The sequence below is a fragment of the Xiphophorus hellerii genome, chromosome 5 (assembly GCF_003331165.1).
Source record: "Xiphophorus hellerii strain 12219 chromosome 5, Xiphophorus_hellerii-4.1, whole genome shotgun sequence".
In the NCBI taxonomy this organism is placed as follows: Eukaryota; Metazoa; Chordata; class Actinopteri; order Cyprinodontiformes; family Poeciliidae; genus Xiphophorus; species Xiphophorus hellerii.
The window spans coordinates 24572995-24589041 of record NC_045676.1 but is presented as its reverse complement, the minus strand read 5'-3'; the positions used below and the strand labels follow the sequence as shown (position 1 = coordinate 24589041).

General features: G+C 40.8%; 1 protein-coding gene across 1 annotated transcript; it reads right to left on the bottom strand.

The window, feature by feature from the left end:
* Positions 1-8674: 8674 nt before the first annotated feature.
* On the bottom strand, positions 8675-11198 carry adra2a (adrenoceptor alpha 2A). The gene is made up of 2 exons (XM_032561808.1): positions 10822-11198; positions 8675-10662 (listed from the first exon to the last, which is right to left on the bottom strand). Exon 2 carries the CDS (start codon positions 10532-10534, stop codon positions 9227-9229), a length of 1308 nt encoding a protein of 435 aa, XP_032417699.1. The 5' UTR covers positions 10535-10662; positions 10822-11198; the 3' UTR covers positions 8675-9226.
* Positions 11199-16047: the final 4849 nt, after the last annotated feature.

Here is a 16047-nt window from a genome sequence, read left to right as displayed (position 1 = left end):
GGCAGGTAAGTAGAACCATTTTAGTACTTAAAATTACCATTTTTCTTTACTGTTCATCAAACTTTCCACAGAGACTATGCTTTCTCTTGAATTTTGTTTCTGTCTCCCTTCAAGACGTTTTTCCTGTAGCCTGATATTTTCCTGCTGAAGATTTCTGTTTATTAGAAATCATCCTAGCATAACGTTCTGGTCTTCTTTCAATTGTTGTTTCAAAGACTCATTTCCAGCTAGCAGTGCAACGAAGCTTAGTACTACTAGTGACCTTCATGCAGACGAACATGTGGTAGTTGCCGTTGACCACAGTTTCACTTAGCTGTCATGAGGTCGGCAGCAGGCCTTGATCCAGTGCTTGCATTTCTCCAAACTGTGTTTTGAGAACACAATAAATTGTACTCTGTCCTCCAGACGGCGACATGTCAATTAAGAGTTTGAATTAGGGCTGAAATTATGGAATCCAACTCTCCTTTCACCCCTAATTACAACCCAACCTTCCAACTCTAATTCTAACCCACCATTTTAAAGTTTGAAAAGCGTTTATGGCTGGTGCCTATATAAAAAGAAAACTTTAGATTCCCGCCAGTGATAATAAATGTGCTCTAATTAATGGACTGGTTTGTCTTAATTTTTCTGATGGAGATTTTGGTACTGCTATCGCTAATACTTGCATACAAAACAGGTCAATTGCCTATTTAGCTTGCAAACATCTTCATGCGGGTCGGGTCAGTTTAAAATCGTGCATCTTCTCTTCCGTTCAACTGGAGCAAATTACCTCAAAGGTCTAATCATCACGTCTCGTAATGCTTTGTGGTCTCCGAGACAAGAGCTGATTTCTCTCAATCATAATGAGTTCCTGTAAAATAAATTTGTCCAGACAAATTATTTTCCTGGGAAATATCCACTGCCCAGAGTTGCGCCGCGAAGGCCCAGAGGGAGAACAGCTCAAAAGACTTCCATTAATTAGAGTGGCACTCGGTTCGAAGCGCCGCCGCCGAAACGCGCAAGGAGGAGCTGACAGCCAGAGTCCGACTCTGCCAAATGTTCTCGGAAGTTTCATTTCACTGACAAGAATTGCGGACCTGCTGTGAAGCAGCATAAAGCCGGTGATAAAACAAAAGTAGGAGCAAACAACTGTGACTCATCAGTGGGCATAATCATGCATATTGCTGCCACCTCCAACAGGCGGATGTCGTTCTGAAAAAATAAATAAATAAATAAAGCGTACACAAGGGAGCACTACGTGGGAGCCTCAGTGGGTGTCTTGATTGTGATCATGACCTGCTCACCTCTGCCAACCACAGCACATGTACAAAGTACAGACACGCCCACCCTCCCACAGTCACTTACAGGCACTCATCTCCAAGTCAGGACAACGTCATCCCCACATGCCTCCTCCAACTGGAAATGTTTGTTTGTCCTGCATCATTTTTTGAGCCTGCTGACATTTTGTCCTCGTCTCGCTGAGTGGTAGCTACACTTAGCCAACGTCCAAGGCATGGAGGCTTGGAGACGGATGTGCACTCTAACCTGATGATCCGTGCCCTGATTCCCAGAGGCTACATGTTTGTGTGTGTGCGTGCGTGTGTGGTTGTGTGTGTATGGGGATAGAGGGAGAAAGAAGGACGGGGGGTGGGGGGGTTCTGCAGGCTTTTAACAGCTGGCTTCTTCCAATAGGCTGTCAGCAACCACATCCGCCTAATATGATCACTGCAGGATGTTGATGTGCACGAGTCAGATGGGGGGACAAAATGGGAGCCAGAAAAGTAAATTTAAAAAACGGAATGGGTCAGGTCAAATCTGCAGTTTAAGAGACTTTATTCAGTACTTAATGTAACTGTGGCATCAAATAAAACAAACTAAGTAATGGGAAGAGCATCAGGCATAGCATTTTTGGTTTGTTTTTAATACCTCTTACTAATTATAAGCTCAAGTCCTTTTTTTTTTTTACCACAACAAACTTAGTTGAAAGTGTGCCACTGGAGGAGGAATAATAATAATTGTCTAAGAAGGAAGCTTGCGGGTTTTGTTTTGGTATTTCTTACAATATCGTTGCACATGGAGGAGATTGTTTGGCAAATTGTGATAGGACTTGTTACATAAATCATCCATCCATCATGGAAAACTGGAGACTTTCCTCACATTTAACTATAAAGGTGTAATTCACCACAATGAAAACAATATTGAGAAAACTGAGAAACAGAGTATCCATAGATTGCAGTATAAAAGGGACGGTATTTCCCAGGCACATAATGCCACTTTATAGCACCATGTCCTATAAAAGCTGTCATGAAAAGGCTGTATATATAAAAAATTACTTAAAAGGAAATTGACTTTGCACCGTAGCCATGTCTGACGCCTTGAAATTGGCCACTTGAAGAAGCTCTGACCCTTTCCAACACTTCCTCTTCAGCATGTCGTCACAACAATGCTTCTCCATAATGCTGTTTACAGCCTATCTTAAGCGTCTTGGACAAGGTCAGTTAGACTCCCAGTTCCACCAGGTGTTTGATCATCGCTGCTGCTGCTGCTAGTCTGGAGGAGAGGAGAGGGGAAGACAGGGTGAGGGTTTCTCTGTGAGGCGTGAGTTTGGCTGGAGAAGCAGAGCTTTGGGTAAATGAGCGGTGCATTGGACGATGAAAAGTTTAGGCAGCTCTGAATGGTTACCATGGACGATTTAAGGGTTTCACAAAAGAATCAAAGCAACATGCCAGGTATGTTTTTCATAAGTGATTGACATTATAACATGATTTAACGCTCAAAAAGTCAATTTTTCGAAAAATCCAGTCCTTTTCTTAGTTTCACCGGTCACGTTATCACCTCATCATCAGGACGTGGTGAAGACGACCTCCTGAGGCACAAATACAGTCTCCAGGAAGAAAAAAATGATTTACATTACTTTGAATGTTGCATGATTGTTGCTGAGAAACGGGCTGGTCAGAGTATTTAAGAAGTTGCTGATATATTTCGATTTTTACACACAACAGTCCAATGACTCAACAGACAATGGTCTATCCAGTCAGCAGAAGTTGTGAGGGTAGAAAGGTTTAGGGCTGTTGGAAACAAATATTTTAGTAATCGAGTAATCTATCGAGTATTCTTACGATTAATCGAGTAATCGGATTAAAAAAAGATAAAGTAAAACATTGGTAAATCTAACATAACAGCAGTATTACTATCGCATATCAACATCAGTCCAATTTTTCACAGTTGAGCTTCGCTAACAATAACTTTTCTGTAGTTTAGAAAATTAACTCGTTTTCATGTGGGAGCACCCACATGCTTACAATGACTGAACACACAACATTGAATCATAGATGGCTGGATTCTTGGAAATGCCTTAATATTGGCAGTGGGTATAAAGCCAGTCATTGTATTCATTTTATACTGCATATGTTACCTGTTTAAAAAAGTGCTCCATATCATTAAATCATACATAAAAAATGTTAACGTTTGTTTTGGTGAAAGTATCTGCTGTTCATTAAGTAAACCTGACAGCCTGAGTATCATGATGCATATCTTTTGTTTTGCATAATGTACTATAGTAGAATACAGTTCTTCGACTTTAAAAAGGGATGTGTTGCATTTCAAAAATTAGAATGGCAGCCCACTGAATTTACTATCTGCTGTCAAAATGTTGCTTTTTTCCGGGGTATATGCTTTGTTTGAGAGACAAGCATGAAGAATTTCTAGAAAGTCCAAAAAGGAAGCCCAGTCTCACTGCACATGAAGAATTCATAAAGGTAGAAAAGGACATTTACAGTTTAAAGACAAACTTATAAATATGCTCTTTAAAGAGGAGTCATCATCAAGAACAACTCCATAATGATGAAACAAAAAGAGATCTTTGCTCTAGCTTAGCATAGCGTTAAACTAGATTATTCATGCATTAGAGTTAAGTTGCAGAGAGCTGAAAAAGGGGGGAGTGGGCTCAGTGAGAAATCAGAATAGTCTGAACGTTTAAATGAAATATTCAAAATCTTGACATAAATCTCCTCATGCATGTGAATAACAGATTATGTATTAGCCTGGGAAGTTCTAAGAGTTTGAAGCTTTTTCAACACTGAGTAAAGTTCATCCACACAAAGGCTGCTTGCAAAACCCATTCACCACCAATCATGAATTTCTGAACGTCCAACTTTTGCCTCAAGCTATTGCACACATTTATTTCTGGTGCACACACAAATTTAAATTTATTTACAACCTGCTTCAGGTCTGTGAACTTGGCTGCATGTGTGTGTGAATTTTGAAACCACTCTGACTTAGCTTAGCCCACAAATGTCTATTTTTTTTACACAGGCTATGATCTGCATATAATCAGATGTCTTCCTTGTATTAGCCAATCATAGAAACCCTCAATCAGCCCCGGTGAGGGTATGATTTAAGCCAATCAAATTAACCCATTCATAGAGTGCTGTTGCCATATGAAGTACAAACAGTTCAGGCCTCAACATGGCTTCTCGCAGCAAGTAAAAGATCCAACTTAGCATATTTAGCTGCTTTTCCCCATGTTATGATAAGTTGTTTAATTATTAAACTATTATCACAAACTATCAAGATAAGCAGGTGAGCTAAGCTAGCTAGTGAGTGAGTGAGTGAGCTAAACTTGTGTGGTACGCTAAGGCTTCTGCATGCTAATAGCATCAGGCTGGTCACTGGTGTCTTTCTCTAGCTGAATTTCTTGTTAATAATATGTAAAGTGTTTGACAGGATTTATCCCACTCACTTAGCTCGCTAGCCTGTGTTGATAGTTGAATAATAAAACCAAATACCAAATAAATTAAACAACTTCTCATAACATGGGGAAAAGTAGCTAAATATCTTAATTGAGATATTTCTCTTTCTCCTCCGCTGTCAGTGCCAGAAGCCGTCCATCCATCCATCCATCCATCCATTTTCTAACATCCTTGTCACTAGTGGGGTCGGGAGGGCTGCTGGTGCCGATCTCCAGCTAACGTTCCTCGCGAGAGGCGGGGTCACCCAGGACAGGTCGCCAGTCTGTCACACAGAAGCCATGTTGAGGTATAAAATTGTCTGAACTCCACTGATTGATTTATACATAAATCATAAACTCACATGGGATGCCTTCTTATGATTGGCTGAAACAAGAAAGCTATCTGAATAGTTGCAGATCATTCCCTCCTTGTAAAAAAAGGACATTTGTGGGTTGAGCCAAATCAGGGAGATTCTCAAAATTCACACAGAAATACAACCAAGTTCCCAACCTGCTTGACTCACAAGCAGGTTGTAAATCAAGATAAATTTGTTTCTGCATCAGAAATACATGTGTGAATTTTGTTCTGTTCACCTGCGAATCATCCTGTGAGCTTGTGAATATTGAGACTGCTTTAGCTCCATATTAACTCCGTGTCTCTCCTAGACGAAGCTACCGGCTGAGCTTTTGTTTGTGCCTAATTGTACGAACTCTTTTTCATCCCATAGGCGTTGAAAACTGCTTCAACGCTTATCTGCGTAGCTGTGTTGGTCTCCCTCTGAACTGCACTGAAAACATAGAGCCAGAGCTAAATCCATGCAAATATAAGAAGGGCCCGGCCAAAGTACAAGCCTAAATCCAATTGAGATTTTAAGAAATGAGGGTAAGTACCGGTAAGTTTCTCCACGCAGTCTCACTAAGCTTGAGCCATTTTTCAAAGAAAAATGAGCAAAATCCTTTCTATATGTGCAAGACATGGCCTAAAAGACACGCAGCTGAATTTTCTTCACAAGTTGGTGCTACAAAGGGGCTGAATACAGAAGCACTCCTCAATTTTCAGGGATTCTTTTATATATATAACAAAAGTTGAACATCACGTATCCTTTTCCTTCACCACTATGTTCTACTTTGCACTAGGAAGCATGGGGGTTGTGATGAAACATAATGATAAAAGGTTCTAGCTGCACAAATTCTCATGCAAGCAAGACACTGTTCACCCACAAGTTAGTTAGTTGTCTTCAATCTTCTTCGGCGTCTATTCCAGAGTGGAGTATAGCAAAAATAAAATGTGCTGAAAAGCTATTGTTTCTACACAATAGATCTTAGAACCTTATTGTCACTGCACAATTAGCAACCCTTACATTAGATTTTGTCCCCTCTCGCCCCCCGGCGCGTTCATAAAAACAACATCCTAAAGTCTCCCTGCGAAATTCCCACATCCATCAAACCGACCTTTCTCCATGAGCACGACTGCAAACGTGTCCGCGCAGAGGGAGCTCAGCCCCTCTGTTTACATGTGCAGTGAGTACTCTTGCACGTTCTCACACACCAACCCTCCCACTCCACCACCCCCGCCCTGTACTTTCTCATTGCACAAACGTGCAGGGAAACACTGCCCGCGTTTCAGTTTCTGTGTGCGTCGGGTTCGTCAGGGCGAGCCGCCGGTAATCTCTCAGTGGGACCGTTTAGTTTCGTGAGGTTTTCCTCTCTCGACCTTCAAAAAGGAATCCTATGATATAAAGAAACAAGGGCGTAACACAAGAAAGTTGAAAAATCTTTTAACTTTTGTCCCTATCATGTGTTGGGTTACCCACAATGGTGGAAACATTTGCCTTTTGCTGTCATATGACTCCTCTGCAGGGGAGATGCAATATCTATTCTTTGAATTAAATAAATAGAGGATGGTTGTTGGACTTTTTGACAGAGGAAGCATAGAGGAGGAAGGTGCTGGAGACAGACCTGTTGAGCAGGTTTGCGTTTGACTGGGTCATGATGAGGAACACAAAGTGGCAAATGAACCGCAACTTCTTTGAATTGCACTATTAAACTCCTTAAGATGCCATCTGTCTAACTATGAAATAATCTTTTTAAAAGTCGTGTAGTCCTGAGAAGTCTGAGATAAGAGACCTTCATCTAGTCATAAACAGGATTAATCCAGAAAGCACAGCAACATTTGCACACGTTCTTTTAAGGCTCTTTAAGTGCCGATCGCCTTGTTCGGCAAAAGGTCAGATTAAACAGACCAGCAAGTCTGCAGTTCTCCTTTTGAACCAGCAGCTTCCTGCAGGACAGTGAAGTATACATCAGGGTTTATCAGCTTCTACCAGGAGTGTGGCAGAAAAATGCAGCTCAAGTCAGCATACACTCAAAGTCAGCATAAAAAAAAATAAATTAATAAAATAAGGGGTAAATCTGTAAACCTATTGTGTTTCCAGTGTTTACATGCACCGACCCTAAGATTTATCTAAATGGATTCTTCCAAAAGTAATTCCAGGAAACCCTTTTTTTTTTTTGCCAAAATGGAAAGGATGAATTAAGACAGCTTTGTTTTGTGCGTGATGCCTTGTTTCAGAGCACAGTCCTTAAATTTTCAGCAGGGTAGACGTCTGGGCTGCTGCAGAAACTGGATGTTGGTCTGCTTTTTACATTCCAGTAACAGTTTGGAATGTAAAAACTGTGGAAAGTGGAAAACAACAAAGTTTTCCACTTTGTTGTTGGAAAACTGTCCAGGTTTCATCCACGTAGCTGTTGATTTGAGGTCAAGTTGAAGAAAGGTATCATTTTTTGTACTCCCAAAACCTCAGCCAGTGTTACTGGCAGGGGCACAGCCCCACAGCATGATCCTTCCACCACCATGTTTGGCAGCCGGTGCAGTGTTCTATGGTTAGAAGGTCCCTGCTGAACTTTCATTGTTGCTAGTTAACGAACATAAAACTTTCCTCAAAACTGTATTTGAGGGGATAAACTCCCCATCCAATTGATATAAAGATTGCGCAGAAGCAAGAAACGCACACCGGAATGTGTTCTGGCATTGTCTGGCTCAGCATTCGATCCTCATTTTAGCTGAATTGATAGAGTTCATGTAAGCCTATGGTTGGGTTTCTGAAACTAACCCATTTTCTGAAGAACGGTCCACACATTTTCACCTGGGTTACGGTTGGGGCATTTTCAGAAACTTAATGTTAGCTTCACTGATGGATTGTTTTATATTTAGATGAGCCAAAGGCTGATATAGTTGACTTTGACAACATGAAGCATGTTTGGACCAAAGTGAGGGCTCCAGTCCTAACAACACTGCACCAAAGCACGGTGCATTAGTGGAATAAGGAACAATGAGGACCCGCTTCAAGTTTTCTAAATTGTAACTTAGGCACAGGTGCATTATCCAACAAAACATTGAGCCCAAGTTCACATCAAATCCTGTCCTAGAATGGATATGACTGGAATGTGGCTTCTGGAAATGACCCCCACCTCTTCGCTTTTAGACCATGTTTAAAAACAAGGCAGGAAACTAACCAGTTTAAATGAGCTCTAACATTTCTGTCTGAAGCGGCAGTGAGATAAGTGCTGCCAGCATCACGTCAGAAGAAACATAAGGCTGGTGAATGAGAAACAATTAATCAACCATTAATGGTGACAAAACCTAGAATACTCCATCTTGTGCACTTAGCTGAAATCGCTGCAGTTTGTTGTTGTATAATCAGTCAGATTATAGATTGTATAATCTAGGCTGGAAATAAAAATCTGTTAAAATAAGTCATTGAAGACCCAAAATAATATGAAATTCGTTCTGATAAGTGTACGTAACCCTTGTTGTTCACTTTCACAAACCAAATTCTAGCTTTTCATTTTCTGTACTCTGTCCTTTCACCCCTTCCCCATAACCTCCAGAGTTTTTTTTTTATTGTTTGAACGTGCGCTGACAAGATCCAAAATGATATGAAATCATCACTCCAATCTTTCCTCTAGGTTTGTTTTAAATCATCTCTGACAAAATGGGCTTTATTTATTCTTTAGAAGCTGCACTTTAGCACAAGTCCACCAGCATCATTTTTGTTGCAATCAATATCACCATATCATACAAAATAGTACAATACTGTTTCCATGAAAACCAATATAGACAAATACTCAGACAAATCATTTAGTTATGACATACAAATCCAACACATATCAATAACTTCACTATGTTTGCCTCTTTTTAAAAAAAAAGAAAAAAAAAAGCAGATACAATAAAAATATGATCTTACTGTGGTTTTCTCTGTGATCTCCATCGTGGTGATAAAGCTGTGACAGGTGGATGCATTCAAAGGGAAGGAAGAGTCTGCAGATAAACACCTTCCTGAGCGATCACAGATTGCAGGTTCATGCACAATGGGCATACTGTTTTACAATGGATGCACAATATATATATATATATATATATATATATATATATATATATATATATATATATATATATATATATATATATATATTCTTATATATATATATAAAATATACAAGGATGCAAAGCTGGAGTCATACGTATCTCCTGGTGTCCCTCTTGCACAGTATCTTTTTGAACGACCTCCTGAAGTCGTTGTTGAAAACAGTATATATCAAAGGGTTCAGGGCACTGTTGCAGTAGCCGAACCAGAAGAAGAACTTGAACAAGGTTGCAGGCACGTTGCAGGATATGCAAAGAGTTTTCAGCATGTAAGTAAAGAAAAAAGGAAACCAACAAATGACAAAGACACCAATGACCACTGCCAAGACGAAGGTGAAACGTTTCTCACGATTTTGACGACCTTTCCAGCGGCTGCCTTTGGTGTTCGACTCTTGCTTTTGGACGGTGGAATCCCCTGGTTTGATTTGACTCAGTCTGGGTTTCCCCTTGTTTGTTTTCTTTCTAATGGAGCATGGATTGTTCACTTTATGGTCAGAGGACGATGAGTCCTCGAGGTCCACTCCGTTGATCTCACCTTTGGCCTCCTCTGCCTTCCTGTGTCCTTCAACTCCCTGGAGCTCTATGGCCTGTTCACCGTTCAGTTTCTCGTGACAGAGGCGGTCCTTGTCGTCGCCTGCGCCATTCTCCTTCCCATTTGCAGCAGGAATATTAGATGACTTCAAAATGGCATTTGGCTTCCGGTCTCCGGGCGGCGCCCGTGTCCTTTTTTTGGCGATTTGGTAGATCCGTACATAGACCAGTACCATGATGACGCATGGTAGGAAGAAGGATCCGATGCAGGAGGAGATGACGTACCATTTTTGGTCATTGATCTTGCACTCGGGGTATGCCTCGTTGTTGTTTTTCTCCATTGTGATAAGTGGCGGGAATGAGATAACTGCAGCAATAACCCAAACTATAAAGATGATGCACTTGATGCGGCGAGGCGTCCTCTTCAGGTTGTACTCGATGGCCTGTGTGATGGACCAGTAGCGGTCTAAGCTGATCGCGCACAGATGGGTGATGGACGCGGTGCAGAAAAGAACATCGAGCGCGAGGTAAATCTCACACCATACATCGCCGAAGTACCAATATCCCATGAGTTCGTTGGCCAGGGAGAAGGGCATCACGAGGGTGGCCACCAGAATGTCCGCCGAGGCCAGGGAAACCAGGAACAGGTTCTGCGGGGCTCGCAAAGCCCGGCTTGTAAACACAGCAATGACCACCAGGACGTTACCGAACACAATGAGCAGGATCATGAAGCCCACGAGCAGTGGCAGGGCTATCCGTAGGCTGTAAGGGGCCAAGCTAGGTAAGCTCTGGTTGGTGCTATTGTTGTCCGCCATGGTGGCAGTTTGGCCCACTTCCTTTAAGAGTTCACCTGAGGTTACAAATATCATCCGCCAGGAAGGAAAGAACTAGTGGTTCCCAGGAGAGCTGAGAGGAGAAGAGACTGAATCACTCCTCTGAGACTTTCCCAGATTTTTCCTCCTCATTGTGAGGGATACTTAAAAAGACGACACTTTATCTGAAAATAAAACAAGAAGGAAAAAATGTGTATTATTTATCATATTGTTAGAATTGTGTCATCTCTTCATCAGTGCTCCTAATACAGTTAACTCCGATTTGTAGCCTGGCACCACTGTGTGGATAAACTCGAGGTAAATATAATAATAAACAGTCCTACCTAAAACAAGGAGCGATGACAGCGGCTCTCCAGTGCCAGGGCACTAAAATAGTGCGACCGGGGAACTTCTTTGGGCAAATCAAGAGGAGGCAAAGAAGATCCATGTGCCGGATGAAGCGTTTCCCCTGCGCCTCTTCTCCCTCCACTCTCTATGGTCTCTGCGCTGCATCTAGTTGCGCTCGGCAGCGGACTTAATAGAGCGCTAATCACGTTATCCCGGGCGCTGCCGTGTCGCTGTCTGCGTGTGGAGTTTCTCTCCTCACTGCTCTCCAGAGCGCCACTCCCTCTCCTTATAGCCCGCACGCTGCAAAAAGTGTCCCGCTCGCCGGGTCGCCGCGCGCGCGCGTCCGTGGGAGTGTCAATACTGGCACGCTGCCCCGCCGCGTGTGTCTGACAACAGCAGCATCAGCTGGAGAGGCGATTTAAATGACTGGAGAGCAAGGAACATATTTCTTCGAGTTAGTGTTTAAAAAAAAAAAAAAAAATTAAATACATGACATGTGGAGACTGACTGGAGACCTAAAGGCAGAAGGAAGCAAATGACCAGATTCACATGTGCGTGACGCTAATAAAAAATAATAATAAAATAGGGAAAGTGAATCTTTTGGGAAGAATATTAACTTTATTTATCAGGATTTCTTGAAATATGTTACTTGTAGTAAATGAATAAATTGAATATAAGAAGCTTTTGGTGTACTCAAGTATTAAGAACATAAAATATCTATAAGCAACTTTATGTCCTGCATCTACCAAGATGCCTCAAAAGGACACCCTACAAAAGAACTAAACCGTAAAGAAATAAATAATACAAATCAGGGACCAATTTGCAAGGATGTGGACCCCTGGCCTGGAGCCAGTTTTGGTGCCTTAGCCACAACAGAACTTTTTTTATTTTTTATTTTTTACAAATGCAACTTACAGTAGTTTAAGACATATAGACTTAAACTGTGTCTATTGATATGGGTATCAATTCATACCTGTATCAGTGGGTGTGAATTGATGTTTGGCAGATTTTAATACAACAGCTAGCCGATGGCTCCAGGTTGTTCCCAAAGAAATCTACCACACCTCCATCATTCTCAAATACTCGAATATTGTTTATTCAATATTCAATTGAATAAGCAATATTCAATTGAATATTGAATATTCAATTGGGAATATTCAAATGACCAAATATTAATACAACTCACCTGATATTGAGGTGAGTTGAATTAACTCACCTCAATACATAAGTACATTTATATGTACATAAATGGTACTTATGTAAAGTACTATTTTTTTTGCAAAACATGCACTGGTAAAAAAGTAAAAAATAAATATAAAGAAAAATCTATGGAGCCCCCAAAAACTTAGGGCTCTGGGCTACCACCCCTGTAAGAACTTTTTAAAGTCTGTGCCAGATAAAAATGTATGACAATTATCATGTCGACCTGAGTATACATGAACAATAATGATCCAGCAAGAACATAAGATTCATTGGCCAAGAAGCCCAGGAATAGTCTGCAATAGAACAATAATGGAATTAAAATGAATAAAACAAAATAAATAATCTAGACATATCAGCATAGCAAAAATCATCAGTAAGGGACTGAAACCTCTTATTTAAAGCAGGCATTTCTTGTAGCGCAGCTGCAACTACACTCTGTTACTAAGCAGCAGCCAGATTCACACCACATGAACATCGACACAAGCCTTTTATATCTTAGCCCAAAACTTCAGCCGTCAATTCTGACCTTCAACAACAACAACAACAAAAAAACTATGAAGGTCCCTGAGAGACCTCGGACTGATTTGGGGAGTCTGGAAGACATTTATTGTGTTCAAGGTCTGCTGTTGTGTTTGGAAAGTTATAAAGCAAGAATAGAAAGACTTTAATATTGTTATGCATAGCCCCTGTTAAGAAGCAGTCATCCAACACATCACAAAAAAGTACAATATAAAGTTAAGCCTGCTCTCCAGACCTGGGCTTGATGTAGTATACATACCAGCACGTGCTACAAAAAAAAAAAAAAAAAGGCCACAGGTCATGTTTCTAAAAGGACATAATATTCTCAGTGTTTGAAGTAATTAAAAACACTATGATGGAGATTCCATAAACTCTGGGAAACCCGATGTTTGAAGTCAAATATTTGTTTTATGAGACAGCTGTCTTAATTTGCTCTTTGCTGTCCAACAAGATCATATGTACCTGAAGAACAAATTTGCCAATGTTTGCTTTGTGTACAGAATGAAGACGTAACAAGTGATGGAGTCACAGCTGTCATATAATCGGAGTATAAACTTGGTCTGCGCATGACGATTACCACCCAGTGTCTCTTATAGACCAGCGTGTTTTCTAATAAATCCCCGAGGGGCAAAGACGAGCTGATCTACTGCTGCTTGCCATTTCATGTCAGGGTGTCCTCAAAACTGGAAGGCATGCTTAGCAGGAAAGTTTTACTGTGTTCCATTTCTCCTCCAGAGAAGAAATAACTCCTGATGGGAGGACATGGCAAAGAACATGTGTGAGGACAGGGTGTAAGGACTGCATGTGTCAGCCAGATGTGTTGTGTGGAAATTCTGCCAGCCGCTCAAAATGTTTGCAAATATGACAGGGGGGGCACAAAGGTCTTCACAGTGTTTTATATGTAAAAGATGTAATCAAATTTTCCCCCCCAAGAAATTATAAAAACTGTCATCAAATTAGAAACAACATGCATGTTTTTTGTTCCAGTGTGAGGTTTATTTTTGAAGGCTTTAGAGGTTTTTTTTCTGTTTGGGTTTTATCATGTGTGTGCTTTTTTGTTTTGTTTTATTTTCTTAATCAAAGCTATTAAATACAATCTATTCTAGAGTGGACTGTGGAGAGCCTCACATGAACACTTTATGCATCAGTTGTTGCACCAGATACCAACAATAAGCTCAGAATCAGCTCTATTTACTAAGTTTGTGCACATAAACAAGGACTTTTGCTTTGGCTTGCTTTGCTCTTTACGAAGACATTTAAAATATAAATACAGAAAAAAAGAAAAGGCTTTTTCTCTCTTGAAAATATATATTTTTGCCGTGGTTTTACAAAAGAGGAAGACGATGTTGAATTAATGTAAATATGAATGAATTAGCACAGGCTTAACGGGGCTGCAGCCCGGGGCCCCAGCGCTTCGGGGGCCCCGAAAGATGCTTTGTATTTTTGTGAATGAATAAAGTCAGACCGTCTTAATTTTATTTATGTAAATCTTGCATGGAGAGTGTTCATGGAGACTGTCCATCAGCCTCTCTCCTGGTGGACAGTGGCTGATTTTTGTGACCTTGTAGGTAGATAAGGTTTGTGAATAGGATCGGTTCCACAAGTAAGTTACGGCCAAGCGCTGACCACCCAAAGGCAAAGAAATCAGGGATATATATATATATATATATAACAATGATTAAGTTGGGCCCGCACCTTGGCTCAAGCCCAAGGGCCCACACCCTCCTAAGTCCAGCCCTGAATGGGAGGGTCCAGTTTATGTTGTAAGCTTGAATCTTGATTTTAAGACTTTGAGTAAATATGAAAACTTAATTGGATATTCTTCCTGTGCTCGGTCGCCAGCTAATTACTGTTGGTAAGGTGAGCCTGTGCATATTGTACACTTAGTTAGCTGGTCTAATCTAAGAGGAGAGGAGCCTGGTGTGGTCTGCCGCTGCTGATGGGTTTTTGTGGTCAAAATGTTATTCTGAATATCTTGGTTTATAAAAGTAATTATTTTGAGCTAATTTAGATTTTTATCATCTTGTCTGCTCTGACAGCAAAAAGGCATTTCATTAACAAAATGGCAAAACACCCTTTTAATAGAATGCAGTTCTTGCTATCACTTGTGTTTTTTCTACTCATCAGCAGATATAGTCAATATTACCATTTTAATTATAGTTAGAGTTAAAGAGGTTGTTTATGCTAACAACATTTTTAGCTGACTACTATCTCTGCCTGAGCATTTTCTTTGTTTACTGTATATTAACTTCTTTTTTTTTTAGGTGGAAGGTTTCCGTTGTGTAAGTTTTTATATCAGTCAGCCATTCTAAGGAAGCTGACCAAGCAACTGTTGCTGGTTTGTACTTTTACAGAAACTAAAAGAACGGCACGATATGAATCCGACAGACTCCATAAGGACAGAGAATCGGTGGAGGATTGTAAAGAGGCTTCAAAAACGTCACTTTTATGAAACGTAAAAATATCAGTGGAGACGTGCAAAAAAATCTAAACAAAAACAAACAAAAAAACCTGGTTACCAATAGAAGGCTGTAATTACTGCGATGATAATAAAGAAATTCTGTTTGAATGTAGAAGAAAGTAATATTCAACATGTCCTTTTTATTCAAATGTAAATATCTTTTTAAATTGACACTTCTTTTGTCATTGTTTTATTATAATTTGAGATATGCTGACCTCATTTCAATTTAATTCAAAAACTTTGATAAAAAAAAATGTTTATACAATTTTTCATTGAAATCTGCGGAGGGTATGAATACTTTGGAGCCTAACTCTGGGTCTCACAATTGCAGCATTGCTTACCAAAAAGTAGTAGACTATTGTAAAGTCCAGTTGCTAGGTCATCTAATATTTAATGTAATTTCTATTAATTAGTATCTAACGCATGATGTAACGCTAAATGTAGTCAACATTTATGAATTAAGACTCTCATCTTCGGTCATAACTAACTGGTGTTAAGATATCTGCTTCAAGTTTACGCTCACAGCAACTTTTTTTTTTTTTTTTGGCGCGACGTGACGTCACACACACACACACACCCCCACACACACACACACACCCCTGTTCCCACGGAAACGGAGAGGTGCTCCGCGCCGACCCCTGCTGTCCCCGCTCAGAGCAAGCAGCGATAATTGACATGAAGGCGCTCCGGCTGAAAACACAGCTTTTAATGGCTTATTAGCAATTCAACCGCCTCTCTGATGAACCGCTGCTGCCATAAACCAGAAAGTATTTCACAAATGTGATAGGGAGGCTTTTAGCTCAGGTCGCCCACAACATTAAACACGACGGGGGGGGGGGGAGAGAGAGATGAACTCAGGCTGATGAATCCCAGGATGTTTCTCAGTTCTCTGTGTTTAGAAGCCGCCGCGTGACGGGCTGTTTGTGGACAAGCACTCGCGTGTGGAGGCGCTGGTTGACGCGCGTGGAGGCGCACACTAAAGCGCAAGGATACAGTGACACCTGCCGTCTCCGACCAGAGCCGCTGAAGTGCGGCAGCA

Coding starts and splice junctions, on each gene's coding strand:
- adra2a (XM_032561808.1), bottom strand. CDS start 10,534: ATGATATTTGTAACCTCAGGTGAACTCTTAAAGGAAGTGGGCCAAACT.